The 24083-nt window shown below is 34.0% G+C and overlaps 1 protein-coding gene across 13 annotated transcripts in view; it reads left to right on the plus strand.

Moving 5' to 3' along the window:
• Nucleotides 1-24083, plus strand: part of MAGI2 (membrane associated guanylate kinase, WW and PDZ domain containing 2) — a 1604868-nt gene that overhangs the window by 1378458 nt on the left and 202327 nt on the right. For 11 of the 13 annotated variants that reach the window (XM_031940846.1, XM_031940849.1, XM_031940847.1 and 8 more), the window contains 2 exons: nucleotides 1858-1889; nucleotides 6970-7159. In XM_031940846.1, coding sequence (XP_031796706.1) covers nucleotides 1858-1889; nucleotides 6970-7159 — 222 coding nt within the window. The remainder of the gene's footprint in view (nucleotides 1-1857; nucleotides 1890-6969; nucleotides 7160-24083) is intronic. The other 2 variants (XM_031940848.1, XM_031940850.1) reach the window with 1 other exon arrangement.

Here is a 24083-nt window from a genome sequence, read left to right on the forward strand (position 1 = left end):
CGGATTGGTAAATCTTAAACTTGAACTAAACCTTAAACCTGAGCTAGAGAGGTTCCAAGATGTTGTATTAAGGAGGGAGGGCATTCTAGGTATGGAGAGTGACTTATACACAAAAGTGATGGAAATTCTGACTGGAATATAGAGTGTATCAGGAGGAGAGAGGAACTAAGTCTGAAAAGGCAAATTAGAATTTCCTTGTGAAGAGTTTAAAATAGAAGAGCCTTTTGTATTTCATACTATAGGACCACTTGCAATACTATTTGAAAACCATATTTTCTATGCATCTTAGGAAAATGGTTAAACAATCCAGTAGGGGAAAAATTCAATTACTACTTGTCACCAGATGGAATAAAAAGAGAAAAGATCAGATTTATCACTTTTCCATTGGAGGTGTTGGTATATTTTAAGGAGAGATTAAGTTAGGAGAAAGAGGCACTTACTGCAGGTACCCAGAGTAATGATTCTAAAAGAGAACTTTTGGTGCATCGTAGACTATGACTTGCTTATATACTCTTCTCAGTGCTTCTTTTTAAGTCTTGTTCACAAATCATTTAAAGGTGTAATTAATATCTTCTGTCTTAAATAAGTTTAAGTGGTTAGAGACAAAAAAAGGAGTGGTGGGGCTAGGTTTTAGTGAAAATCATACTGCTTTGGATGCTACTATAAAAAGAAATGAATTCAAGTTTTCTAATGCTGCTACTTGCTACTATTCTCAAACTTTAGGTAGGTAAGAAACATGTATATGTTTTCAACATAGCATGCTATTTTCAAGAATAGTTTTCCTTTGGCTATGTCATTGCCAAAAGAGAGGGGATGAGGTGTGATAAGGAAATATTTAAATGTGTGAAATGGCATTTGTTATGGCTAATTTGTTTATTGGGAAAGAGGGTAAGAAGTGATTATTATCAGCATTGTTTTTCCAGTCTTTTTTTCCTTCAAACTATGATTAAATTTTCTTCTTTTTGTCTGTTTTCATGTAATGTATCATATCAAACTGAAAAATGCAAATCTGGCTGCTGTCTCAGTAGTCATTTGAGGTCACAGCAGAATCAGCTCAATCAGTTTTGTCATAGATGACAAGAGAGTTCCATTACCTGAAATTTATTGTTTTGGTATCCAATGGATATTAATTTATAATGCCAGTTTAGATCATATGCTTTTTATTTTTTAGTTACTTAAGTGTTATTCGAAAATTGGATCAAGGCCCTCTGAACACCCAAAGGACAATTTAGGGCTAGAGCTGGGAGGAACCTACGAGATCTCTGAGCACAAGACACTATAAAGTCACAAGTGACAAGTAGCAGCACTAAGATTTGAGGACAAGTCTTATAATTCTAATTCTAGTACTCTTACCATAGTTAGATGTTATATTTAACCTAACTTTGAAGTTACATGCTAAAAGAAAATTTGCTTTTCCTATTTCTTTACAGGAAAAGCATTTTCCTATGAAAAATTATATTTTTTTATATAGTTGTCTTCATTTATCCATGTCAGAGGCAGTCTTGCTCAATGTCAGCCCAAGTCAGGAAAACTGAGACTTAAGTTATAGGCCATTATTGAGTGTTGTCCTTTAAGAAGAGTAGTATAAATCCTTGGTGTTTTAATTTCCCCAGATGTAAAATATCATTATATAAAATCGGTGTAATTCTTTGAAGTCTCTGATGTAAACTATAAACTTAGACAATTTTAAATTATTCAGTTATTGTTATTACTTTTATTGCTCAGTTGTATACTATTATATATAATAATGGGGAAAATAGATTCTAAAGAATCCCAACATTGAATTATTTATGCAGTGTATGTTATGTGTTATACTGTATTTTTTTTAAAGTTAACATTTTGTTTTCTTTATTGCAGGTTTCTTTTCTCCTTGGAAAACTCCAAAGCCTGTAAGTTGGTACCATTATAATTATTGCTATGGTTCTAATGATGATGTCCATTTCTATAAATGTTGATCAGTAATCTCACCATATAACATAGCAGCATTACAGGATAATAGAAAGAGCATTGCACTTGAAGTTACAAAACCTGAATGTGAATCTCAGTGTGAATTTTCTCATCTGCATAATGAAGGGGTTTAAACGAGATAGTCTCTGAGATCTTTTCTAGATCTTAATCTATGATAATGTGATCCCATGAGTAGTCTAAATGACCTAGGAAGTCCATTATAATTCTAGAGCTATGATCCCTTATCAAAAGAATAAGTCCTTTTGTTATTTTTTAATGTCAGTTTACCATAGACTAAATTAAAAGATAACCCTTCATTTCTGTCTCTTTTGTACTTTCAAAACTCCAAAGCCCCATTGGAATTATGTATCCCTTAAGAAGGATTTCCCAATAAATCTCTACTATCTCTCTCAGAAACACTATGGCCTTTTTGCTAATACACACTTTATTAAAACTTTTCCATCTAAAATGGACCTACAAGTTCAGAGAGTATCAAAGAAGTTCATATAAGTCTACCTGGAGAGTTTAGCTTTGTGCAAATCAAAATCTTTAATGAAGTAACTGAAAGTCTTCTGCTGAAGAATGTTCACTTTTTTAAACATTCATTTTACTTCTCTGAGACTCAGTTTCATTCATTCCTGTGAAAAAACTGAAAGCCAAGAGGCTAACTGCCAGTCTGCTGAACCATCAATTGATCTGTCTCCATGTGGCTGTCAGATCAATTGAGAACCCAAATTTTCTTTCATGAGATGACCTAAAATATTGATAAGAGAGACAAGGTAGATAAATGTATTTAGAGAACAGACTGGTATATGTATTTGGAGGTAGATAGATTTTGGCTCTTTGACAAAATTGAATTAGTAGTTATAGAGGAACCCAAATTGCTAAAAGGGGAAAAAAATGCACAATTATGCTATTGTTTAGTCAGGTGTTGAGAGGACTAAATTTATGGTGGTCTTGGGAAAGTCCATCCTGCTTTATATTTTTGTGAAAATCACACAAGTGAAAGACTTATGGCAACACAATTAAATCAAGAAACTGATGATTCCTTTATTTGCTACACAAGACTTATTCAAGGAACAAATGAAATAATATGTGTGAAATGTTTTATGAATCATGAAATATTATATTATCTTTTATCATTATTTTGGTTTTGTGTGTTCTTTGTAGGAACCAAAGTTCCCAGTCCTAATTCTTTCTGCCCCAATCTCAAAACAGTGTGCTCTGGCATTGTATACCCTCTTATTGAATTTAACTAGAAACTTTACAGCACCATCACATTGCTACAATTATACAGTGTAGTGATTTCCTTATATGTACCACATTTATACAAATTATGCCATTTGATGTAATTACAGCATTTGCTGTCATTATAGTAATTACATCCATAGTCAATAATTCCAAAAAAGGTTTCTCAGAACCTAATTTACAATTAATCTTGAACCCATGCTGACCCACAAAAGCTAAGCAACAAAAGCCAAGTTTTGAACTTCTAGGACCTCAGCTTTGCAAAGAGAATTTGTCATTTTTGTACCAGATTCATGAATCTCCCTAGATTTTCTCTGGTCCAAAGTTTCCATGCTTCCACCAAGTCCCCATTGAAATCATTAGCAATTCTGTTTGAGAGACAGGATGCAAGATTTCTATTCTGAGATTTGGAAGATTTCATTTCTCTACTGATCCTTCTATCTTGGGGAACATTTTGACCTGCCACACAGGGTTATAGACACCAAGAGCCCAAGGCAAGCTTGAAGAGACCATGACAGAGATTCTAGCTATACAAGAGGGATATGGAAGATCCTCTAGACCAAGTCAGGAAACAGATTGGATTGATTGATAGTATGGGAAGGAATAAAGCCAGTCCAATGAATCTAGTTAGGAAATTAGAAGCTGATATCTAGGAAATGAGGTCAGGTGTGTACCATGGCTCATGGGGTAACAGATTTAGAATTAGCAGAGATCTCAAAAACTATTTTTTCCAACCTCAAAACCAGATTAAGCAACCTCCCCTAAATCACAGTTACTAAGTGAAGGAACTGAGTCCAGGTAAAAACATTCAAAAATTCATTGGAAATAGGAAGAAGCAAGAAAATACAATGGAGGCAAATGATCAGAAAGTAGCACTCAAATTCAGTCAGATAAAGGAAGAGAAAAAAGAACACTGAACTGCAGCTCCCTGCCTCTGTCCCTTAAAATGTAAGGCCCTTGTGAGTAGATATTATTTCTTTATTTTTTTCCCTTAATGTCTAGCACAAAAACTAGCTATAGGGTTAGCATTTAATAAATTCTTGTTAATGACCTAAGCAATACAGAGCCAAAAGGTAAAAAGTCCCATAGAATAGCAAAGCATATGGAAACTTCGCATTGTTCACAGTAGTGAATAGAACCTGAAGACAAAACTCATGAGTAGATAGGTACAGTGGATATTGAGAGCATGGTAACATTCAGAATTCGAACAAGGCAAGATTACATGATTCAAGCAGGAATTATCCTAGAAAGTAAGTTTGAGACTTCTGCACTACCTCCAAGGCTACTTGCCTTATGCCCCTGTTTTATATTTCCTCCTGAATGGGTGCAGACATGGGCTGTTTTTATTTTTATTAGTCTTTATTTATTAGTGTTTTAACCCCAGAGAGGCAGAGCTCTGCAGATACTGGCAGGTACCAATGGCAAGAAAGACTTTGCCATTTCTGTAACTGTCAGCCTGAAAAGTCAATACTGTTTTTATTCTATACATGTTTTCATTTTCACTTTATTAAGTATCATGGTTTGGAGCTTTTAAAATCACCTGATGAAGTATCTTGAAGTATTGACGGATGTCATAGCAAAAAGTTGTCCTGAAAAAAAAGCTTTCCTAAAACTGCACAGGATTGGAGAGAGATTTCCCATTCTCTGTGCTTCTGAATGCCTAGAGTTTGTCACAGGGCTATCGAAATGAGTTGACTCTTCCAAACAATGCTGATAGCATGATTGGCTCTGTGGCTTTGAAATTGCTTTTTAGATCTAATACCTCACCTGAGACATGCTTGCTCCACTGCACTGTATATGAGCTGATATGTACCCCAGCAAGATGTTTAGAGGTGACAGATCACCTGCCTTGCAAAGATGGGGGAAACAAGATATGAGTACAAGCCCTGTTACAGCAAATAGAACCTGTGGCCACTGAGACACCATAGTTCAAGTTTATATACTATGTTTATAAAACTTGTCAGGCTGGAACACTTTATGTGTTAAGTACTTAGGAAAACAGAAATCATACAAAGAAAGGGCTCTGGATTTGGAACCCAGGTTACTCATTCAATACTTATGTGACCTAACTTTATTATCCTGCAGTTTCTTAAAATGAGGGGCTTGACCTAGACCAAGAGTACTTAACTAGGAATAGATTTCAAAGGAGTTGTGATTTGTTATATGGCGGGAAAGGAAATAGCATCTTAGTTTTCACTAATCTCTCACCAAAATTTAATATTTCCTTCAATTATAAATGTAAGCAACCAACCAATTTTTTTGAGAATATTATTCTTTGCATAGTGCCTAACACAGAGCAAGCACTTTATAAATGCTTCATTTGTCTGTTCCTCTGTCTCTCTGTTTCTCTGTCTCTTTCTGTGTCTCTGTCTGTATGTTTGTCTGTCTCTGAAAAATAGTCCACAGCCCTTTGCCAGATTGTCACAAAATTCCATAATATGAGGGGGAGAGGGAGAGAAGAAAAAGAAAAGAACTAAAAAGACAATAAGATGTCTCTCAGCTCTAAATCTAAGATCTTATGATTTTAAAAGCTCAACATTAAAGTTAACATTAAAAAATGTTAACCTGAACAAGTGAAACTAAATGGAAAATGATAAAAAAAAACTATACTGTTTGTTAGCATGACAATAATGGGAAATTCAAATTAACCCCAAAAGTACAATATTTTTTCTATGTAAATAATTAGTTTCTAATAGCATTTTTCTAACGGTATAAGAATTTTTGACTGAATAATGAAGCATAGTGCAATACTTTTAAAATACGTATTGCAGGACCACTCTACAGACATTTTTTTTCTGTATTGAGTATACTTCACAGTGAACAGAAAATAAATTTAATACCAAGCCACAAGCTCATCAGTCTATTCCCCAAATTACTATATATTTAAGCAACTATATTGTAGCTACAATTCTACCTTTGTTATTAGACTACTGTATAACCTAGAGAAAGCTAGACTTGCTGTAAGACTCAGTTTCCTTATCAGTAGAATGAGGGAGTTGTACATATGATGTGTAAGGTCCTTTCCAACTAATTCTATGATTTTACTATGGACCAAAATTCTACTTTATTATGTGGTTAAATATGTGGTAACTATGGAGACCTGGGTAATGGTTCTCACAATGGGATCAGCATGTTTTCATAGCAGAACAGGATTAGCTAGCAATCAGGAAGAGTTAGTCTTGTTCTTCTCATGTCATAGAGATAAATTAGAGCCAACAAGGTGATCATATTTAAATGGTCCCGCATATGGTTTATCTGTAACATCAGGACAACAGCTTGTATGTGGCTAGCAAACTAATTCATTGCTGATAAGGTGACGGTATCAGGAAAAATTTCTCACATGGAATAATAATGTAACCTATCATAATGGACTCGATTTAACAAAAATCCTCAGACAAGTCCCAGGTCTTATACTGTTGTATATTGCCTAAGTATCTTGATTTGGGGAGGGTTTGATTATTGACAAAATGTAAGGCTTCCTAGGATGATGATATGTTTGTATATGTGTGGGGGAGTGGACACACAGGAGCGCAATACACACATACACACATGCACATGTATACATACATATGTGTATATATTTATGTATATATATTTATACATATATGCATATATGTGAATCATGGATTTTTTAAATAAAAAATCTAAACCATGATATATTATAATTTTGAGAACAACTGGGTTTTGCTGTGTTACCTAATCCAAACTCTATATGCCTAAGGGAAAAAAGGAAGCCAGTTTCAAATCCACCTAATTTTACTATTGTCTTTTCAGATAATGGAACGATGGGAGAATCAAGGCAGCCCTCAAACGAGTTTATCTGCTCCAGCTATACCACAGAATCTCCCCTTTCCAACCTCCCTTCACAGGAGTTCATTTCCTGACTCAACAGAGGCCTTTGATCCGAGGAAGCCTGACCCATATGAGCTATACGAGAAATCCAGAGCAATTTATGAAAGTAGGCGTAAGTGAAAGCCCCAAATGACCAAGGGTACAGTTAATTGTGATTAGTGTTTACTCCCAAATGTTTCAAGGCTGAGTTAATTCAGTATTATTTTCTTCTCTGTTTTAAAAGTAATTCAAATAGGAAGCCAACTGGTCTGGTCTGTTCTAAAAGGGATTTTACACTCTGTCCTGACATACTCACCCCCTATTAGCAGACTATCTTAAGTTTGGTATCTTTCATTTTAGAAATCCTGTTTCCTATTACTATTTCCCTAAGCCCCCAAGCAAAATCAGCAAGTTATCAAGTAGAAAGTTGTTTTATTTATTTGTTTTATTTTAGGCAACTCTAGCAAGATGATAAAATGTTATTTTTGATTGTATCTATTTAAATTTTGTAGTCTAAAGCAAATTTTTTCCAACTCTCCATTGTGTAACAAGATGAAAGCCTTGAGTGAGATGTTAGTAATGTTTTGCCTGACCTGAACCTAGCTAAAAAAATTTTAATTTAAAAAACTCACCCCACACCACAAAAAAGGAATATTCTATCAAAATCTCCCTTTAAAAAAAAGTTTCATTTGTGACAGTGAAATTAATTGGGCAATTTTGAAAGCCTATTCTGCAAATAATATTCTCTGAATATTTACCTTACCATTTAAAAGTCTTGCCAAAGGATTCAGTGCAATATAAAAATAAAAAACAAAAATTATTATTAGAGCACATAGTTCCTATCAATGGCCAAACCATCACTTAGATTAACTTACCCAAGAGTTTGAGAAAGGAAAAAAAAAGATGAGTAGTATAAATATGTGGATTGTTGATGGAACAAAAACAAGAAATATATGGTAATATGATGTTGTGGAAAGAGCTCTGAAATTGGTGTGGAGGAACAAGAGAAAAGAATGGGAAGAAAATCATTGGGAAGTGACAGTGATATAAAATAATATCAATAAAATATTTATTTAAAATTTATGTTAGAAAAGCACCAAAATAGGCATCAAAAGGGCTGAAATTTAGTCCAAATCCGCCACTAATTAAATATTTTACTTTAAACAAATTACTCTCATCTGGCCTCAGTTTCCTTATTTGTAAAGTGAGACAATGTACTACATGAGTCACAGGCCATTTTTATAGCTCTAAAAACCTATTGACCAAAATTAGTGATCAAGAAATTTACTCTAATGAAAACTTTTTTAATTGTTCTTAGTATTCCAGTTGACATGTGAATGGAGGTCTGTGTTTTGGTGCTCTAGAAAGCTCACTAAAGTGTTTATCATTAGTAGAAAAAGAAGTCGCAAGGCTTAAACTGTGTGTGTTTGGATAGCTTGTTTCCCCTTCCCCCCATCCTCAATGCACACACAAAATCAGTTTGCTTGATTAAATACTTAAGTCTATTATTAAATAATTGCTTACTATATCAGTATAGAAGTATTAGATAATATCATGTTTGGTTACTGGATCTCATCTTTTCCCTTCAAAATGGTTTCTGGGTAGATATCTGTCATGCTAGTCAACATTTGGACTTGAAGTTAGAAGACTAATACCTTATAGGATCATAAATATGGAGCTAAAAGGGACCTTAGAAGTCATTTAATTTAACCCTATAATGTGGCTGATAAGGCTAAAAGAACTAAAGCAATTGGCAGTCTCTCATATTACTCTAAGTGATGGTAAGAGATTTAGCACCTAGGTCCTTTGATTCCGAATCCACGGATGTTTGAGTCTAATAGTTGTTAGTTTCCTGATAATAAGGAAGTTTTTTTCAATTCTTGAACTTCAATGTCTTCCACCATAAAATAGGAATCATTGTCCTGCCTAGCTCACAAGGTTATTGTAAGGAAAATGCTATCCAAAATTTGGTATATGTGGGAGCTCTTATCAGAGATGAGCTTTTCTAGTTTCAGTAAAGAAAATAAAATGTGAAAATTTGAATGTTAGTACAAACAAAAGCTAAAATTGATAAGCACCTTCAGTTCAAAGTTCATTTTTTTTTATATAGTCCTTAGTGCCTTATTTATGCAAATAACACACTCAGGTAGTAATTTAAGATTAGCAAAGTGCTTTATAGGTATTTCATTTAATCCTCACAGGGTTGTTATAATTTTTATCTCTGTTTTACAGATGAGAAAACTGATTCAGAAGTTGAACAATTTGTCCATTGTCACACAGCTTGAACTCAGGTCTTCCTGACTCTAGGTCCAACATTATATATTCATTACCCCTGTCACTCAACTCATCTGTGGTTTTGAGAAGCTGTAATGTACAGTGGCCACACTCTAGTTTAACCAGATTAACAAGTAGGCTGAAAGTAAACAATTAGCTTCAAACCTTTTGATGAGTTAGTGGGATGTGTACACCAAGCACATGAAGATTTGGAATGGACAAAGGAGAATAGTTTTTTCCATTGACCAGGAAGGCAGCTGAAGCAGGCACTGGGGAGTGTGCTTAGAGCTCAGTGCAGAAAGAGAGACTCTGGTCATCTGCTGCATTCTAGGCCATCACCCATCACCTTGACATTTGTCTTGCCACTGGATTTCAATAGTTCTGAAAGAGAGAATAAGGCTGATACCTTTGTGCAGCTCAGCCTTATTTAAATCCAATTCATGGGTAAGGTAGGCCATTGTTCTCTTGGTCATTGGTCCTCTTCAAAAAGGAAGAATGAACAGCAATCACTTACCAGCTTCTAAATCAAGCAATTAGAATTTTTTGAATGTTTGCACTGTGACCAAGATTTTATTCTTCCCTATTGAAAATATAAATGTATTGCTCCCAGAAAGATTTCCATTTAGTTGAGGAAGATAAAACTAATGCAAATGAGATTCATGACAGACAAGGTCACTATCTTCAAAGATAAAAGTGAATAGGTCAATGAAATCTTATGATGATATTTCTTGAGTTGGAAAATATTTTTAACACTTTTAAGGAAATATCAAAAACCATTTAGTTCAAAGTTTCATGATGTGATACAAAGAATTCTACGTTTAGTCAGAGAATTCATATTTAAATCCTGATTCTTTTCAATACCTATGTGGTTTTGGATAAATCACCTGATATCTTTGGGTTTTACTGAGCTTCCATATCTATAAAATGAGGAATGTATCATTTTTAAGACACCTAGCATCCCTTCTAACTTTAAATCTAAAATCCTGTGACTCCTCTTATCTCATCATTAATCTTCATCTGTCTATTGACTATCTTGACCTAGATATCTTAAATTCAACATTTCCCAAACTGAACTCCTTATCTTTTCACCCAAAACCTACCTATCCTCTTAACTTTTCTCTTACTACTGAGGGAATCATCATCTTCCCAGACTAAAAATATAGGTGTCTTCTTTTACTCCTCATTCTCTTTTACACTTCAATGTTCAGTCTATTGCTGAGTTTTGTCAATTTAACCTTTATAATAACATTGCTCATCAAGACTCCATTCGTCTCCTCTTTTTTGACATTATCGCTACCTTAGTAAAAGCTCTCATCACCTCATGAGTGATCTCCTGAAATAGACTGTGACTTTATTTCCCTATTACAAATCTCTCCCTATCTTCCACTCAGCTGTCAAATGGATCTTCCTATGTACATGTCTTACCATTTCAAACCCCACCCACATTCATTATACTCCAGGGGCATTTTTTCTGACTTTTCCCCTATCTATGAAATTCTCTCCCTCCTCATCTAGATCTCTAAGACGTCTTTCAATTCCAAGCTAAAATTCTACTTTCTACAAAAAATCTTTCTTGATCCTCTTTAATATTAGCATCTTCCAAATGATCATCTCCAATTATTGTGTACAGATCCTGCTTATACAGAATGATTTGTATGTTATCCTTCCCATGAGATTGTAAGTTTCTTAAGAATAGAAACTTTCTTTTTTCTTTGTGATCTCACTCTCTATATGTCTGAGTTATTATTCATTTTCTTATCCACTAATAAAAAGCAGCCTAAACTGATTGTGTCTGAGCCTTCACAGTCTCTCTCTGGCATTTCTGCCCCATCTTTGCATCCATTACTATATGATCATAAGATCATAGATTTAGAACCAGAAGAGAACTTAGAGGTAACTAAATTTGATACCCCCATTTTATAGATGAGGACATTAAAACCTGAAAAAATTAAATGATTGCCCAATTTGACATAACTAGCTAGTGTCTAAGGAAGGTTGGAACTTTTCTCTTGATGCCAAGTCCAGCAGTCGCAGAATGATAGTATTTGAAAGTCGGAAGGTACCTTGGTAGCTATCCAACTAAGATACCAGAGGAAGCCCCTCTCTAGCATATGTGACAAGTGACAGTTCGAAGACCCTCTTTTCCCATCCAAATTTAGACCAGACTATCCAGCCTTTTCTCTACACTCCGCAAATCAGACCCATATATTCTTACCCTTCTCTATATTTTACTGAAACTCTGCATAGTCTTAGATTCTGATAGGTGCCTAGAACCAGGCTACAATATCCACTTCCTGACTCTCTTTAAACTACTGTTTTCATTCAGTTTGCATTTTGGCCACTGGAACTCTGACTCTTTTCTACCCTATACTACCCCTAAAATCCTAAGCCCCCCAAAGAAGAACTTTAATCTTCAAAATCAGACTACCAAACTACCCCCCAATCATCTCCAAAACATGTATCTGTGGACTTCCTCCCCCTTTCTAATTCTAACTCTCCTATATGTAGTAGTGTTTTGGAATTAGCCCATACATGGCTCTCAAAGTCAACTTTTTAGATTTTCAGTGTTAGCAATTACGCCTAAGGAATCAACAAACATTAGAAATCAGTATTGATTTTTTGTTATTATCTAGACTTAAGAATATGGTGGATAAAATGTTAATATGGATCAATTTTAAAATTAGGTCCCTGCATACATTTTTTTTTTTTCAGAGAGCCACTAGTTGTTAGACTTTGCCAGCACACCTCTGCCTTTATGACATTTCCTGTTAAAATATAAGTTCCTTAAGGGCAGAAAATGATTTAGTTATCATACCTAAATTTTTCTTTCTTTTTTTTCTTCTATCCTTCCTTGCTTTTTTACTTCCTTCTATTATTTCTTACTTTCTTTCATGTATTCAAGGAAGGAGAACATATTTCTTAAGGCAGCATATCTAATTTTTAAACAGCTCTAATTATTGCAAAGATTTTTCTTGACATCAAGCTTGACCTAGGTTCTATCTTCTGGATCCAAATAAAATAAATCTATATCTTCCTCCATTTGACAGTCCTTCAAACATTTTAAGACATTTATTATGTCGTCTCCCATCCCCGAATCTCCTTATTGCACAGTCCCATTTTCTTTTTCAGTCAATCCTTGCATGTCACAGACATAAGGCTCATCACCATTCTGGGTGCTCTTCTCTGGAAGAGCTATAATTTGTCAATATCCTTCTTGAAACATGATTCTCCAGATGAAATTTGATCAACAGCATAGAACATTATCCTTATTAAAGGAAGCCATAACTCTCTTGATGCTGTCCAAGATCTCATTAGCTTTTTTGGCTTCTATATCAAACTACTAACTCATAAAAAGTTTGAAGTTCATTATATTCACACTCTTCACTATAGCATGCTGACTTTTCCTCTTATTCTATAAGGGATTGTTTTCATTATGTAGACTATTTCATATTATTATTTAATAATTAAGTTCTATCATTTTTAGATCTACATTTCTTATAGATCTGTGGTCACTTTAGGGTTTCTGTGATTACTGTACAAAAAGCACATATAATAAAGACAATCTCTGCCATCAAGAATAAAAAAAAATAATCACCTTCAAAACTGTGCCTCATGGCTCAACCTCTCAAAATATTTGATTAATTCACCTCCTATGTGGACACGTCTCAAATACAATCTACTTCCAGCCTACATGCTTAGTCTTGCTTCATGTATTATATGTTTTAACCAAACTGGACTCTAAGGTGTTCCATGAACTTGATTTTCTATATCCTGCCTCCATTCATATTGGTTATCCCCTATGCCTAGGTTACCATTCCTTCTTTATCCCCTTGTTTCAGAATCATTTCAGGGATCGTGAGGTTCATGTACTACTTCCTCTTCAAAGGGTTCTTTGACAATCCCAGTTGAAATCATCTCTTCTTCCTCAAATTTTCCTGGAGCATCTCTCTGGATCTCTCCTTAGTTCCCGTATCTACCTACCACACATATAAAATAATATTAATTTTGAAGCTGCTTTGAACTTTAGTGATCCTGCCTTATACTATGATAATTATCTCTGTACTTGTCATATCTCTTTTCTCCAATTTCCCAGTAGAGTGAAAACTCTTTGAGGAAGAGGACTTTGTCATTTTTATCTTTGTTTCTTTAGTGTTTTTTGCAGTGCCATACACATAATATGCACTGAGGTGGTTGATTTTTTGTATCGTGATTGAATAAAGAAACTCTTCTCCCCACACTCGCTGCTTCTAAATATAAAAAAGATTTGTTCTCTTATCTTTAGGGTAGAAAAGATACTAATCTGATGGTATAGAATAAGCCTCATTCTAATTTTCTCCACATGCTTATCTCTTCCAGGCCCAATGATCACATTTATTTGTAAATATATCAGAGATTTGTACTCATCTTAAAAAGGAAATATCCAAGACTTAAAATTGTAATCTGCTGCCTTTTAATTTTATTTCAATTATAATAAATTGATAAGTTTAATATGCACAGATATATATTTGAAGAAGTTAATAGGAAAAATTTGAACAAACCCAAGCTATAGTTGGTACCAGAGATTTCATCTGAGTATTACTTTTCCTAGTAAAATCTTAGTGTTAGTGACCTTTCTTAGAACTGTTTCTAAATCTAGAGAGAATTTTTTTTTTGAATTCGCATTCCAAATCAAGTTGTAGAAATTCAATAAAATATATGTCTCTACTCATGGTACTTTTCTTTGCATGAATTATAACCTCTGTTCCATAACAATTGCCACTAATATTTGGCTGCTATGTATCAGACCACAGCAAATGATATAAATATATTAAACGATGTAACTGTTAACATGCCTCATTTGAGTCATAATTAGATTGCACTAACTTTATAATATCCATATCCAGGAACATCTTAACAAACATGAATTCATGAAAAGAAAACAAATTCTGTGATTGTAAACAATTTATGACAGCCATAAGAAATTAGGGATCATTTACAATGGCATGTCTATGTGCATGGAAGAAAGAAACAAAAAATGTCTCATAGAATCATAAATTACAAGCTGGAAGAGTCAGTCAAGCCCATCAAAACCCACCTCATTTTACAGATGGGGTTTGGCAGGGGAAAAAAATATAGATTTCTGTCAACATTTTAAAAAGAGAGGTTGGAAAGAGTGTTACAGATGTGAAATGTTGCACACTTTCATATGATGTCACTATTATTAGTTTAACATAATAGAATTTATTGAATTAATATATTTCATATATGATAAATGAATATAATAAATTAAATTTATTAAATTAAGACAGATATTTTACTTTGTTTAGAGAGATTGTATCACTGAGGTTAGGCTAGAAATGTAAAAGAAAATAAAAATATCAATAAAACTTTAAAAAATAACTAACACACACATGAAAACTGTGAAGACTGACTTAGCACCCTGGATGCCTTAAAATCATCTGGAGTCAGGATAAACAAAAGTCCTTGGTCTTTATTCTTGGTCTTAAGAGTAGAATTGAAGGGAATGGACACAGCAATCTCCACATCTTCTTTCTCTTCTCCCTGCAAAATGTAACTCTGGCTTGTCTTACTCCACTCTCTAATCCCTCCTACAATTCTTTGTATACACCAACAGATAAAGCCAGCACAGAATAGTGGGGCCAGTAATTTTCCAAGCATATGCTAATAGAGTATTGTCCAATAAGTAAGTAGCTTTAAGTGCTTGGTTGTCCAAGTGCATCTGCTCAGAGTTTCAATCCTTTACAGAAACAACAATGACAATTGAGGTAATAAGTTAAGTATAAGACTGATGAAGCTGATAATTTGAACTCAAGTCTTCTTTACCCGAAGTTCAGTGCATGATCCACTATGCTATGTTGACTCTCTTTCCTTAGAATTCATGAGAATAAGAGACCTTTTTTATCTAAGATAGTATGATTAGAGAAACAAAATTGATTACAATCTTTTTTTGGTTCTCTGCTTCCACTAGGATAGCCACATGAAATTATATTGGACTGGAATAGTTCTGTGGGCTCAGACAACTAGAATTTTCATAGGTACTAAGAAAAAAATATTTAATTAAGCTATCAATCTATCAAACTATCAATAATTGATATTTGTTCAATAGTTAGTATATTCCCAGCATTCAGTATACAAAGTACCATAGGCATAAAAGAAGTACTTTTGCAAAAAAAAAATTTTTTTAAGAAGTATATTGTCTAGACATACATACATGAAATAATCCATTAATTAGGTAATATTGTTCTTGCCCTATGCTCACCAACATTTTTTATCAGTGACTTGAATGAAGGTACAGATGGTGTGTTCATTCTATTTGTAGATGACACAAAGTTAAAAGGGACAGCTATTATGTGGGATAATAGTTATGATCCAAAAATATATTGACAAATTAAAAACCTTGTCCAACTCTAACAAGGTAAAACTTAATTAGAATAAATGTTATGTCATAAATTGTCACAAACATATAACCAGAGAATTTGAGAATTGGAAGGGACCTCTGAAGAAATCTAAAGTACCCTGTTCACAAAAGAAATCTGTACTATAACAGCCCCACAAAGTAGTCATGCAGCTTCTGCTTGAAGATGTCCAAGAAGGGGAAAGCTACCTCTTCTTGACACAGCTTATTCCACTTTTGGAAAGCCCTCATTGTTAGCATTATTTTTTCCTGGAATTCAGCTTAAACACCTTCTTTGCCCTTTCCTACCCTACTTCCCTTGACATTCCTCATTATTGGGATTGGAAAGAACCAAGCCTAATCCTTACTTGGGATGAAAATCCTTAAAATACTTGAAGACAAAAGTCAAATTAACCCTCCTATCACCCTTATTTTCTTTTCTCCAATTTAAGATTCCCAGGTCTGACTCTCATACGATGTGAACTCAAGACCCTTTAAAATTTTGATTTTTCTCCTCTGTATACTCTACAGGTGATAAGCATCTTTCTTACATCAGGATACCAGAATTGTACACAACATTCTAGGTCATTCAAAGATGGAAGAGACCATTTTAAAATAATTTTAGTTTTTAAAAATTAATGCCACAAGTGTAGGATTAGATGGTAAATATGTTTTGCATGATTGCATATGTATAATCTATATCATGTTGCTTATTATTTTAGGGAAGGGAGACAGCAGGGAGGGAGAGAAATAATTTGAAACTCGGATTTTAAAAAGTCAAATGTTTAAAATTGGTTTTGCATGCAATTGGAGAAAATGTAATTTTAAAAAACAAGTGTAGAATTAGGTAGGAAGGGTGAGAGTGGTTCATGTGCAGAAAGTCTGTGCATTTTCAATATCTTTTGAGATTGTTATGAGTTAAGAATATGACATGGCAGCCAAAAAAACTAACAGAATCTTTGGTTGCATTTGTAGAATTAGACTGCCCAGGACTAGGAAAGCAGGGGTTAATAATCTGGAATCTGTCATAGTTAGGTCACATTTTCGTATACTGTTTATTCTTAGGTGATATATTGTATGTAGGACACTACATGCCAAATAAAATGTGCTTCAGTTAACCATGTATGGATTTACACCGAAAGAAAAGAAAGCTTAGTAGGGTTGTGAATATCATCTTTAAAGTATTTGAAAAGCTGACATTTAGCAAAAGGATTAAGTTTCTTTGGGAGGCAGGGAGAAGGTGCTTCCAGAGGGAAGGATTAGAGCCAGTGAATGATTGTATAAAGTAAAATTTTAAATTTATTATAAACCAAAATTCCTAAACCTTTAGAACTGCCCAAAAGTTTAACTGGCAACTTTTGGAAGACATTGGATGCCTCATCACTGGTGGTCTCCAAGAACATTTTGGATTACCATTTGTAAGGTGTGCCATTGAAAGAATACTTGCCCTACCTCAGTTGGACTCTGTTCCCTTTAAGGGCCTTCTAAAGCAGATTCTGTGATTCTATAATATATTATAGCAACATTGAGATGTTCTGAATAGAATGATGGACTTTGAGTCACAAGAATTGGGAGGAAATTGTGACTCTCCAACAAATTTTGCAACTTTGGACAGGTCACTTAATTCTCCTCATATATAAAATGGAGGTAATGATATATATAGTAGAAACATCATTATCTCCATATTTCCACTATCTATCTTTCCCTTGCTATGCTGAGGATATTGCTTTGTTAATCTTTATGTTCTATATATACATACATATATGTATGTATTTATAGTTGCCTAATTTTCTACAAATGACAATAACTCATTTTTCATGTGTGTATATATGTATGTGTGAATTATTGTCATTTGTAGAAAATTTTTAAATTTGACAATTATACATTATAAGATGTTTCAGTATTGTCATCAAGTTTATTAACTTCTTCCTGAAACCTTGAAGTTTCACCAATAATTTTGTGCATTTAATATATTTGCAACTTTAAATTTTTAGCTACAGTCCAAGTTAGCACAAATTGTTAAAAGGAGCATTAGCCAAATGTTATAGTGAATGTGCTTTTTCTATTTTTGTTTTAGTTGTAAAGTGTATCTATTCTTGACTAGGATAGCTTTAGAATGAATGTTGATTTTAGAGAAGACACTATATCTCTGAGATCAATATAATTAGTTCAAATCATTTCTGAATAGAATCATTTGGAGAACTTCGCTACCTATAAGGGATACTTCTTCCACTTGAAATTTTTTCAGTATGTTCTCCATGACATTGTAACCACTTGGCTAAGCATATCTCCTATTTATGCCTCTCTTGATACTTGTAATCATTAAGCAAAGATATCTGTGGTTACATTTGTCATTAAGTTCTATGTAATATTAACATATGGATAAGGGATACCTTGTTAGAGAAAGAAAGAAATGAAAATTCTAAAAGTATTTATTAATGCTGACTACGTGCTAGGCATTGTACTAAAGACTTGGGAATACAAGTATAAAAAGTAGGATATTTTACCTGTCCTCAAGAAGCTTATATTCTAATAGGGAAAGATAATACATATTAGGGGACCAGGGCTGTTTTGGTCATAGATCTCACAGAATTTCCGAATGGAGTTGTAAGGTGATTAATTGTCAAATCCTTTGCGGGAATAATAATAGTATTGATTCTTTTTATGGTAATCAAAAGCAAAAGGTAGGAGGAAGTTAGGAGAGTAACATGATAGAGCATGACAAGACAATAACCAGAGTGAGCATTGTGGGTCTCGGACCAGAAGGCTATGACTTCTGGTGTGTTTAGGACAGTAGGTCAGTGAAGCAGCATCAATCTAAAAATAATCCAGAATTTGTCAACTTGGGTATAGCAATAATATATTTTAGGAAGATTGCCTAATATAGCCTTTATTACTTTATTGCTTTTCATGAGCTGTGATTTCACTAGTTTAGACACTTCCCTACAACTTAGTGGACATTTTCAAAAACTGCTCTAGCCAAAAACAAATTTAATAAAACTACTCCATGGAGTAACTACTCCACTGTAAATTCACAGTCCAGTAAATCACAATCCCACAATCAATTCCTAAACATGGCGAGATACAGAGACTTGAATGGGCTTGAGAAGAAAGTAACTGAACTTTATAATATGTTGTGGAAATATTCTATATAATTTTCATATAAACACACATTTGACTCCTTTTATATAGGCCTAAATGCATGTAAATTTATATATCACATGCATGTTACATTACTATTCCATCCACATGATTACATAATAAATATAGTAATATTTATAGTCACATTTTCAAGTAAATATCTTCTTACAGTGAACTTAGTTGGAAAAATGAAATCTTTTCCTGAAGTGTGACTGTTAAGAGCATATAATACTATCTAACATTTATATAATACTACAAGGGATATATATATATGTGAGTGTCTGTGTGTCTGTGTGTCTGTGTATTACACAGACACACACATACATGCACATACATACATACATTGTTGTTCAGTCTTTCAGTTGTATACAACTCTTTGTGACCCCATATGAGGTTTTCTTGGCAAAAATACTGGCGTAGTTTGACATTTCCTTCTCTAGTAGAGTAAAGCAAACAGGTTAAGCTATATAGCAATGCCTTAAGTCACATTTGAACTCAGGTCTTCTTGTCTCCAAGCCTGGTACACAATCCATTAAACCACCTGACACCCAAACCTATACATACATATATACATATACATATTTATTATTTCATTTTATACATACAAAAGCTTTCTGAGAAAGGAGCTATTATTAATCTCTCTTTGTGAAAACAAATGGGAAAACTGAGGCAGAGGTTAAGTAACAGGCTCAAAATCACACAGCTACTAAGTTTCTGAAGCCAAATTTGAATTCAGTTCTTGACTCAAAGCCCAGATTTATCTGCTGTACCACTGAGGAGCTCAGGTATAATTATATACCTGAAATATTTAAGCTCCACCCCTAATTTGGTAGTGAGGGCCTTGGTTAGTATTCTGAACCTCCATGTAACACCCCTATTAGTTGTACATGCAAATCTAAAGCATAAAATGTTCACAAGAAAGAACAACAACGTGTAATGCATTATAATACACCTATGGAACTTCTTGGTTTTATCACAGAGAGTAAGTAAAGTATCACATTATATAATCATGGATTTGAAAGGGAGCTAGTCTAAGTATCACATTATATAATCATGGATTTGAAAGGGAGCTAGTCTAATCTATCTTTCTACTCCTAGGAAAGATTATATTTACAATATTCAGAAGGAAGGCTATCAATCAACACTCATTTTTCTAAATTGTCAGGCAAGAACACAGTCTTCTAATAGGAAAGTTGAACACATTCTTTTTATCAGAGTGAAAAACTTCTCTCTCTAGAGCAATCAAAGCAGTGACCTTAGCAACTAACCTTTTTCCAGGACAATTCTTTTTGTTTTTTCAAGGCTTCTCTCTAAACTCAGTAAATTCAGTTTAAGATTATTATTTCTGGCCTACTATATGAAAGAATTATTTGTTCATGTCTGCTATTGTACCTATGAAATCAGAAGCTGGGGACAGTAGCACAATAGACATGAAAGCAAAAAAAATTTAAGTCTTTTCTGAAAATTTTCTTACTCTTTTTGGCTGGTTCTGGTTAAATCATTCTGGTTGAATGATGACTAGAGTTGCCCAGACTTTTTTCTCTTCACATTGAGTCCTGATTGTTATAAATAAAGAATTTATGAGGTACAGCATGCCCATGGCTCTCTGCAATAAGACATCTGTCAAATATAGGGTCATAAAAGTGTCAGGCATCTGTACAGCGTAATGTGCCTTATGGTGCGGCCTCTTTACAACAGAAATGGCACTGCATTTTCTTCAGAAAAGTCTGCAGTATGGCATTTCCAGCAATTAGGAAATATTAACCTTCAGAAACAAATTCCACAGTGATAAGAACAATTCCAAAATATTACTAGGCAAATGGAGAAGACTGTCTTTAAGACGGAAAATAGCATTTAGGTTTTTATTCTTTAAAAAAAAAAAAGTCTCTCCTACATTTTCATTTGTTATTGAGCAACTTTCAAGGTTATCCTATGAGCCCATTCTGAATAATAGTGAAGTAATACAAAAAAGATGGAATAAAACAAATATGTTGCTGATTTCACTAGAATATTTGAGTCAACTATAAACGGAGTTTGACTAATAGAGGCATATCACTAAAACAAAACAAAACAAACAAAAAGAAGCCCTTAATGTTTTTTCAGTATCTGGGATTAAAATTGAGGACATAAAGTCACGAGGCTTTCTTTCTACTATGTCCCCTTAATATCCGGGGTTCCATTTATTGTTTGGTTAAGTTATCCCCAAGAAGTCTTACAGGCTGAAACTATAAGTAAGTTCAAGGAGGTTTTGTATGCATTCATGTATGAGAAATTGATAGGCTTTGAGCATCTACTGATGTCTTTATACTTCTCTAATCTTTTGGGGGATGGTGTCATTATGAGTAATCTTTAACGATAGAATACCAAATTGGATGGCACACTAACCTGAACTAGAATGCTCTTAAGTTTTGATAATCACAGTTTTCATGGAGTGGTTGAAAGGAAAACCAAAATCATTTAGTGGCTTTAAAATGCTAATTGCTAGTGCATATCAGTGCTAAAGCTTTTGTCTTGTATATTGTCATTCATAGTAAAGTAACATAAAAGGGGCTTTTTTTCTGACTCATTTTTCAAGTGATCTAAGAAATAATCCTCATGTTCCTCTTATACATTTGCCTCCTCTTCTTCCTGTCCCTCAAGAACACTGTTGCTAGCTTCCCTGACTTATTTAAATTATCTTGTAAGCAGGGGCTGGGAAGCATTATTGCTTACCAATGCTGAGCAAGATAAATCTGCCAGTGAACTCTGAGGTCATAGAAACTTACTCTTCTCTGTAAACGTGATTTTCTTTTAGCTTTCTCTTCCATCAAAGGGAAAAGGCCTTCCTTTTAAACGTAGCCCTTAGGGTTAACAAATCAGTGATCTCATCCACCCATTCCTTCCTGCTGGATCACAGACTAACATTCTCATTGGTTCATCATTTATTTATGAACAGCTAAATTCTAAATTTCTGTGCTAGGTCTCTAAGCCTTATCATATTCTCCTGCTTTGTTCTTTTAGCTCTAAAACCCTAAATAAGCTCCAGTTGATCAAACTTTTTTTTTCTCCTAAAAGTAAAATAAATAAATTCTCTCTCTTAGCCTCATCTTTTGTCCAAGCTTTGAGTGACATAGAAATGCAGAGCTCAGTCTGTAGGCTTGTCATTGAGATTTCATAGTACATAAATAAGATCTAAATTGAATCCCACAAATGCAGAACAAAAGCTTGCATTCCCAGATCCCCATGCCAGGAGAAAAGCTGCTTTTTTCTAGGAAGTAGAAGAGGTTTGATATCAATGAAAGCTCAATGAAGGCAGGACCATCTTTTGCCTGTTCGGTATCCTCACAGTGCCTGACACATAGTAGGAGCTTAATGGATGTTCATTGAGAATTTAATTGATCTGATCCTCAAGTCAGCTACTCCCTTAATTCTATGATGTTGCAGCACAGTATTAATCCAGATTTTCTAATAGGATGCCATTAGTTTTAGTCTGCACTATCTGGTTCCTTCTTCAGCCTAGCTCTGTTCTCCTGTTACTGCCTGGGAACTCAAGATTGACCTTCCCCAAATCTCATTTAATGCCCTATTTCAAAAGCATATTCCACTTTGATTTATGATAATGACAGGCAGCATAATTTAATGAATGGAAGTTGAATGGCTTCAGAGTAAGGTTGACCTAAGTCATATCTTGCCTCTGATAGAACAGCCCATGCTGGATATCCGAAGGCAAGTAACTCAACCTCCCAAAACCTCAGGCTGGCTTGTAAGACTATCAGGGATAGTGGCTGATATGCATTAGTAGAAAGAATTTCCTGATGGTAGAGTGAAATCATAGCTTTAAACCAAAATTGATTTATGAGAAAATTGCTTTCCAACTAAAGCAATTTAATATATTGCATATGAGTCATTTTGAAAATATGATCTGTTACCAAAAGAGAATAGTGAATGCACTTAAGCTTCGCACATATATTCTCATTGTTTAGAATACATTTAACCTAAAAATTAAATTGCTGGGTTTTTATAGGTAAGTAGATAGAGCTGGTCAAGAACTCTGATAACATTTTGATTATATTGCAAGCATATTCTTTTAAAATAAGCAAAAAAAAAGAAGCTACCATTATTTTAAGTATGGTTCTGGAAAAACAGTAAAGAAGATGTCACATATCTTATAGTACACATCATATTTTCCATACACCTTTTAATAATTTAACTCTGCTTACAGTTGTATTTTAATGATTATATTCATGGTTATAAAATCAATGCTTCTGAAATTATACAGTGGGATTATATGTGAATAATATGAGGAGCAGACATTTAAGTTATTCCCTGATTGAAAGAGTTATTGATCTTGTCAAAAGCATTTAATTGATAGTACAAGGTTAGAGGAAAACCCAAAGTATTTGTGCTACAGCACTCAGGATAAAAACTACTTTTGAATTTGAGAGTGTTTCTAAATCCTACTATAGTCATGTTAATATGAATTGTCGATTTTACAAATAATAGAAGCTTTTGAACAATGATCAGGTCACCTCCACTGAAACAAATCTAACTTTTTGTTTCTTAGGAAATGAAAGGAAGGAATGGAAAGAAAATGAAGGAATGAATTTTTTTTCAACTTGCAATCCTAAGTAGTCAAGCTAAAAATATGAGGCTTTTAAAGTAACAATTTTGCAGGCTAACTAGGTGAAAATGGCAGAGAAGAGATGGATTATCTGACACTGATTATCGTTCTGCCCTTGATAAGTGGGAATTGCATGTTCAGAGCAGATATTCCTCTGTGGGAGAAGGACATTCTGCACACATATAGACATTGTTATTCTTTATGATCACCATCAAGAGACTCGTATTTCATTTTTATTTTTGAACAGAGTTGAACTGTTCAGTCATGCCTTGTGGTCCTTCTTTGAAGGAATAATATAGTCCCTATTTATACAGACTAGCTTTAGGCTACTTTTAAGTAACTGAAAAGCTAAGGTGGAAGGCTTTTTTCTATGATGTTTTGCTCTTTGACCCAGTAATCTTTTTTTTTATAATTGTGTCAGTTTATTCAGTGATCCCTTAACACTGTCAAAATGGTAAGCTTGAGGGAGTGAAGCTCCTAATTCATGGGGAATCTTTGTGTTCCATTTTATTTTCCATCTGCCACTCTTGCAATAGTGCCACTTCTGTCGGGATTGTGTCAATATTTCCTCAAAGGCCCATTAAAAAGGGTTTACCAAAAAACCCTTACTAAATTTCTTTCTGATCCTGTGGCTATGTCAATGGAAAA

The sequence above is a fragment of the Sarcophilus harrisii genome, chromosome 5 (assembly GCF_902635505.1).
Source record: "Sarcophilus harrisii chromosome 5, mSarHar1.11, whole genome shotgun sequence".
Lineage (NCBI taxonomy): Eukaryota > Metazoa > Chordata > Mammalia > Dasyuromorphia > Dasyuridae > Sarcophilus > Sarcophilus harrisii.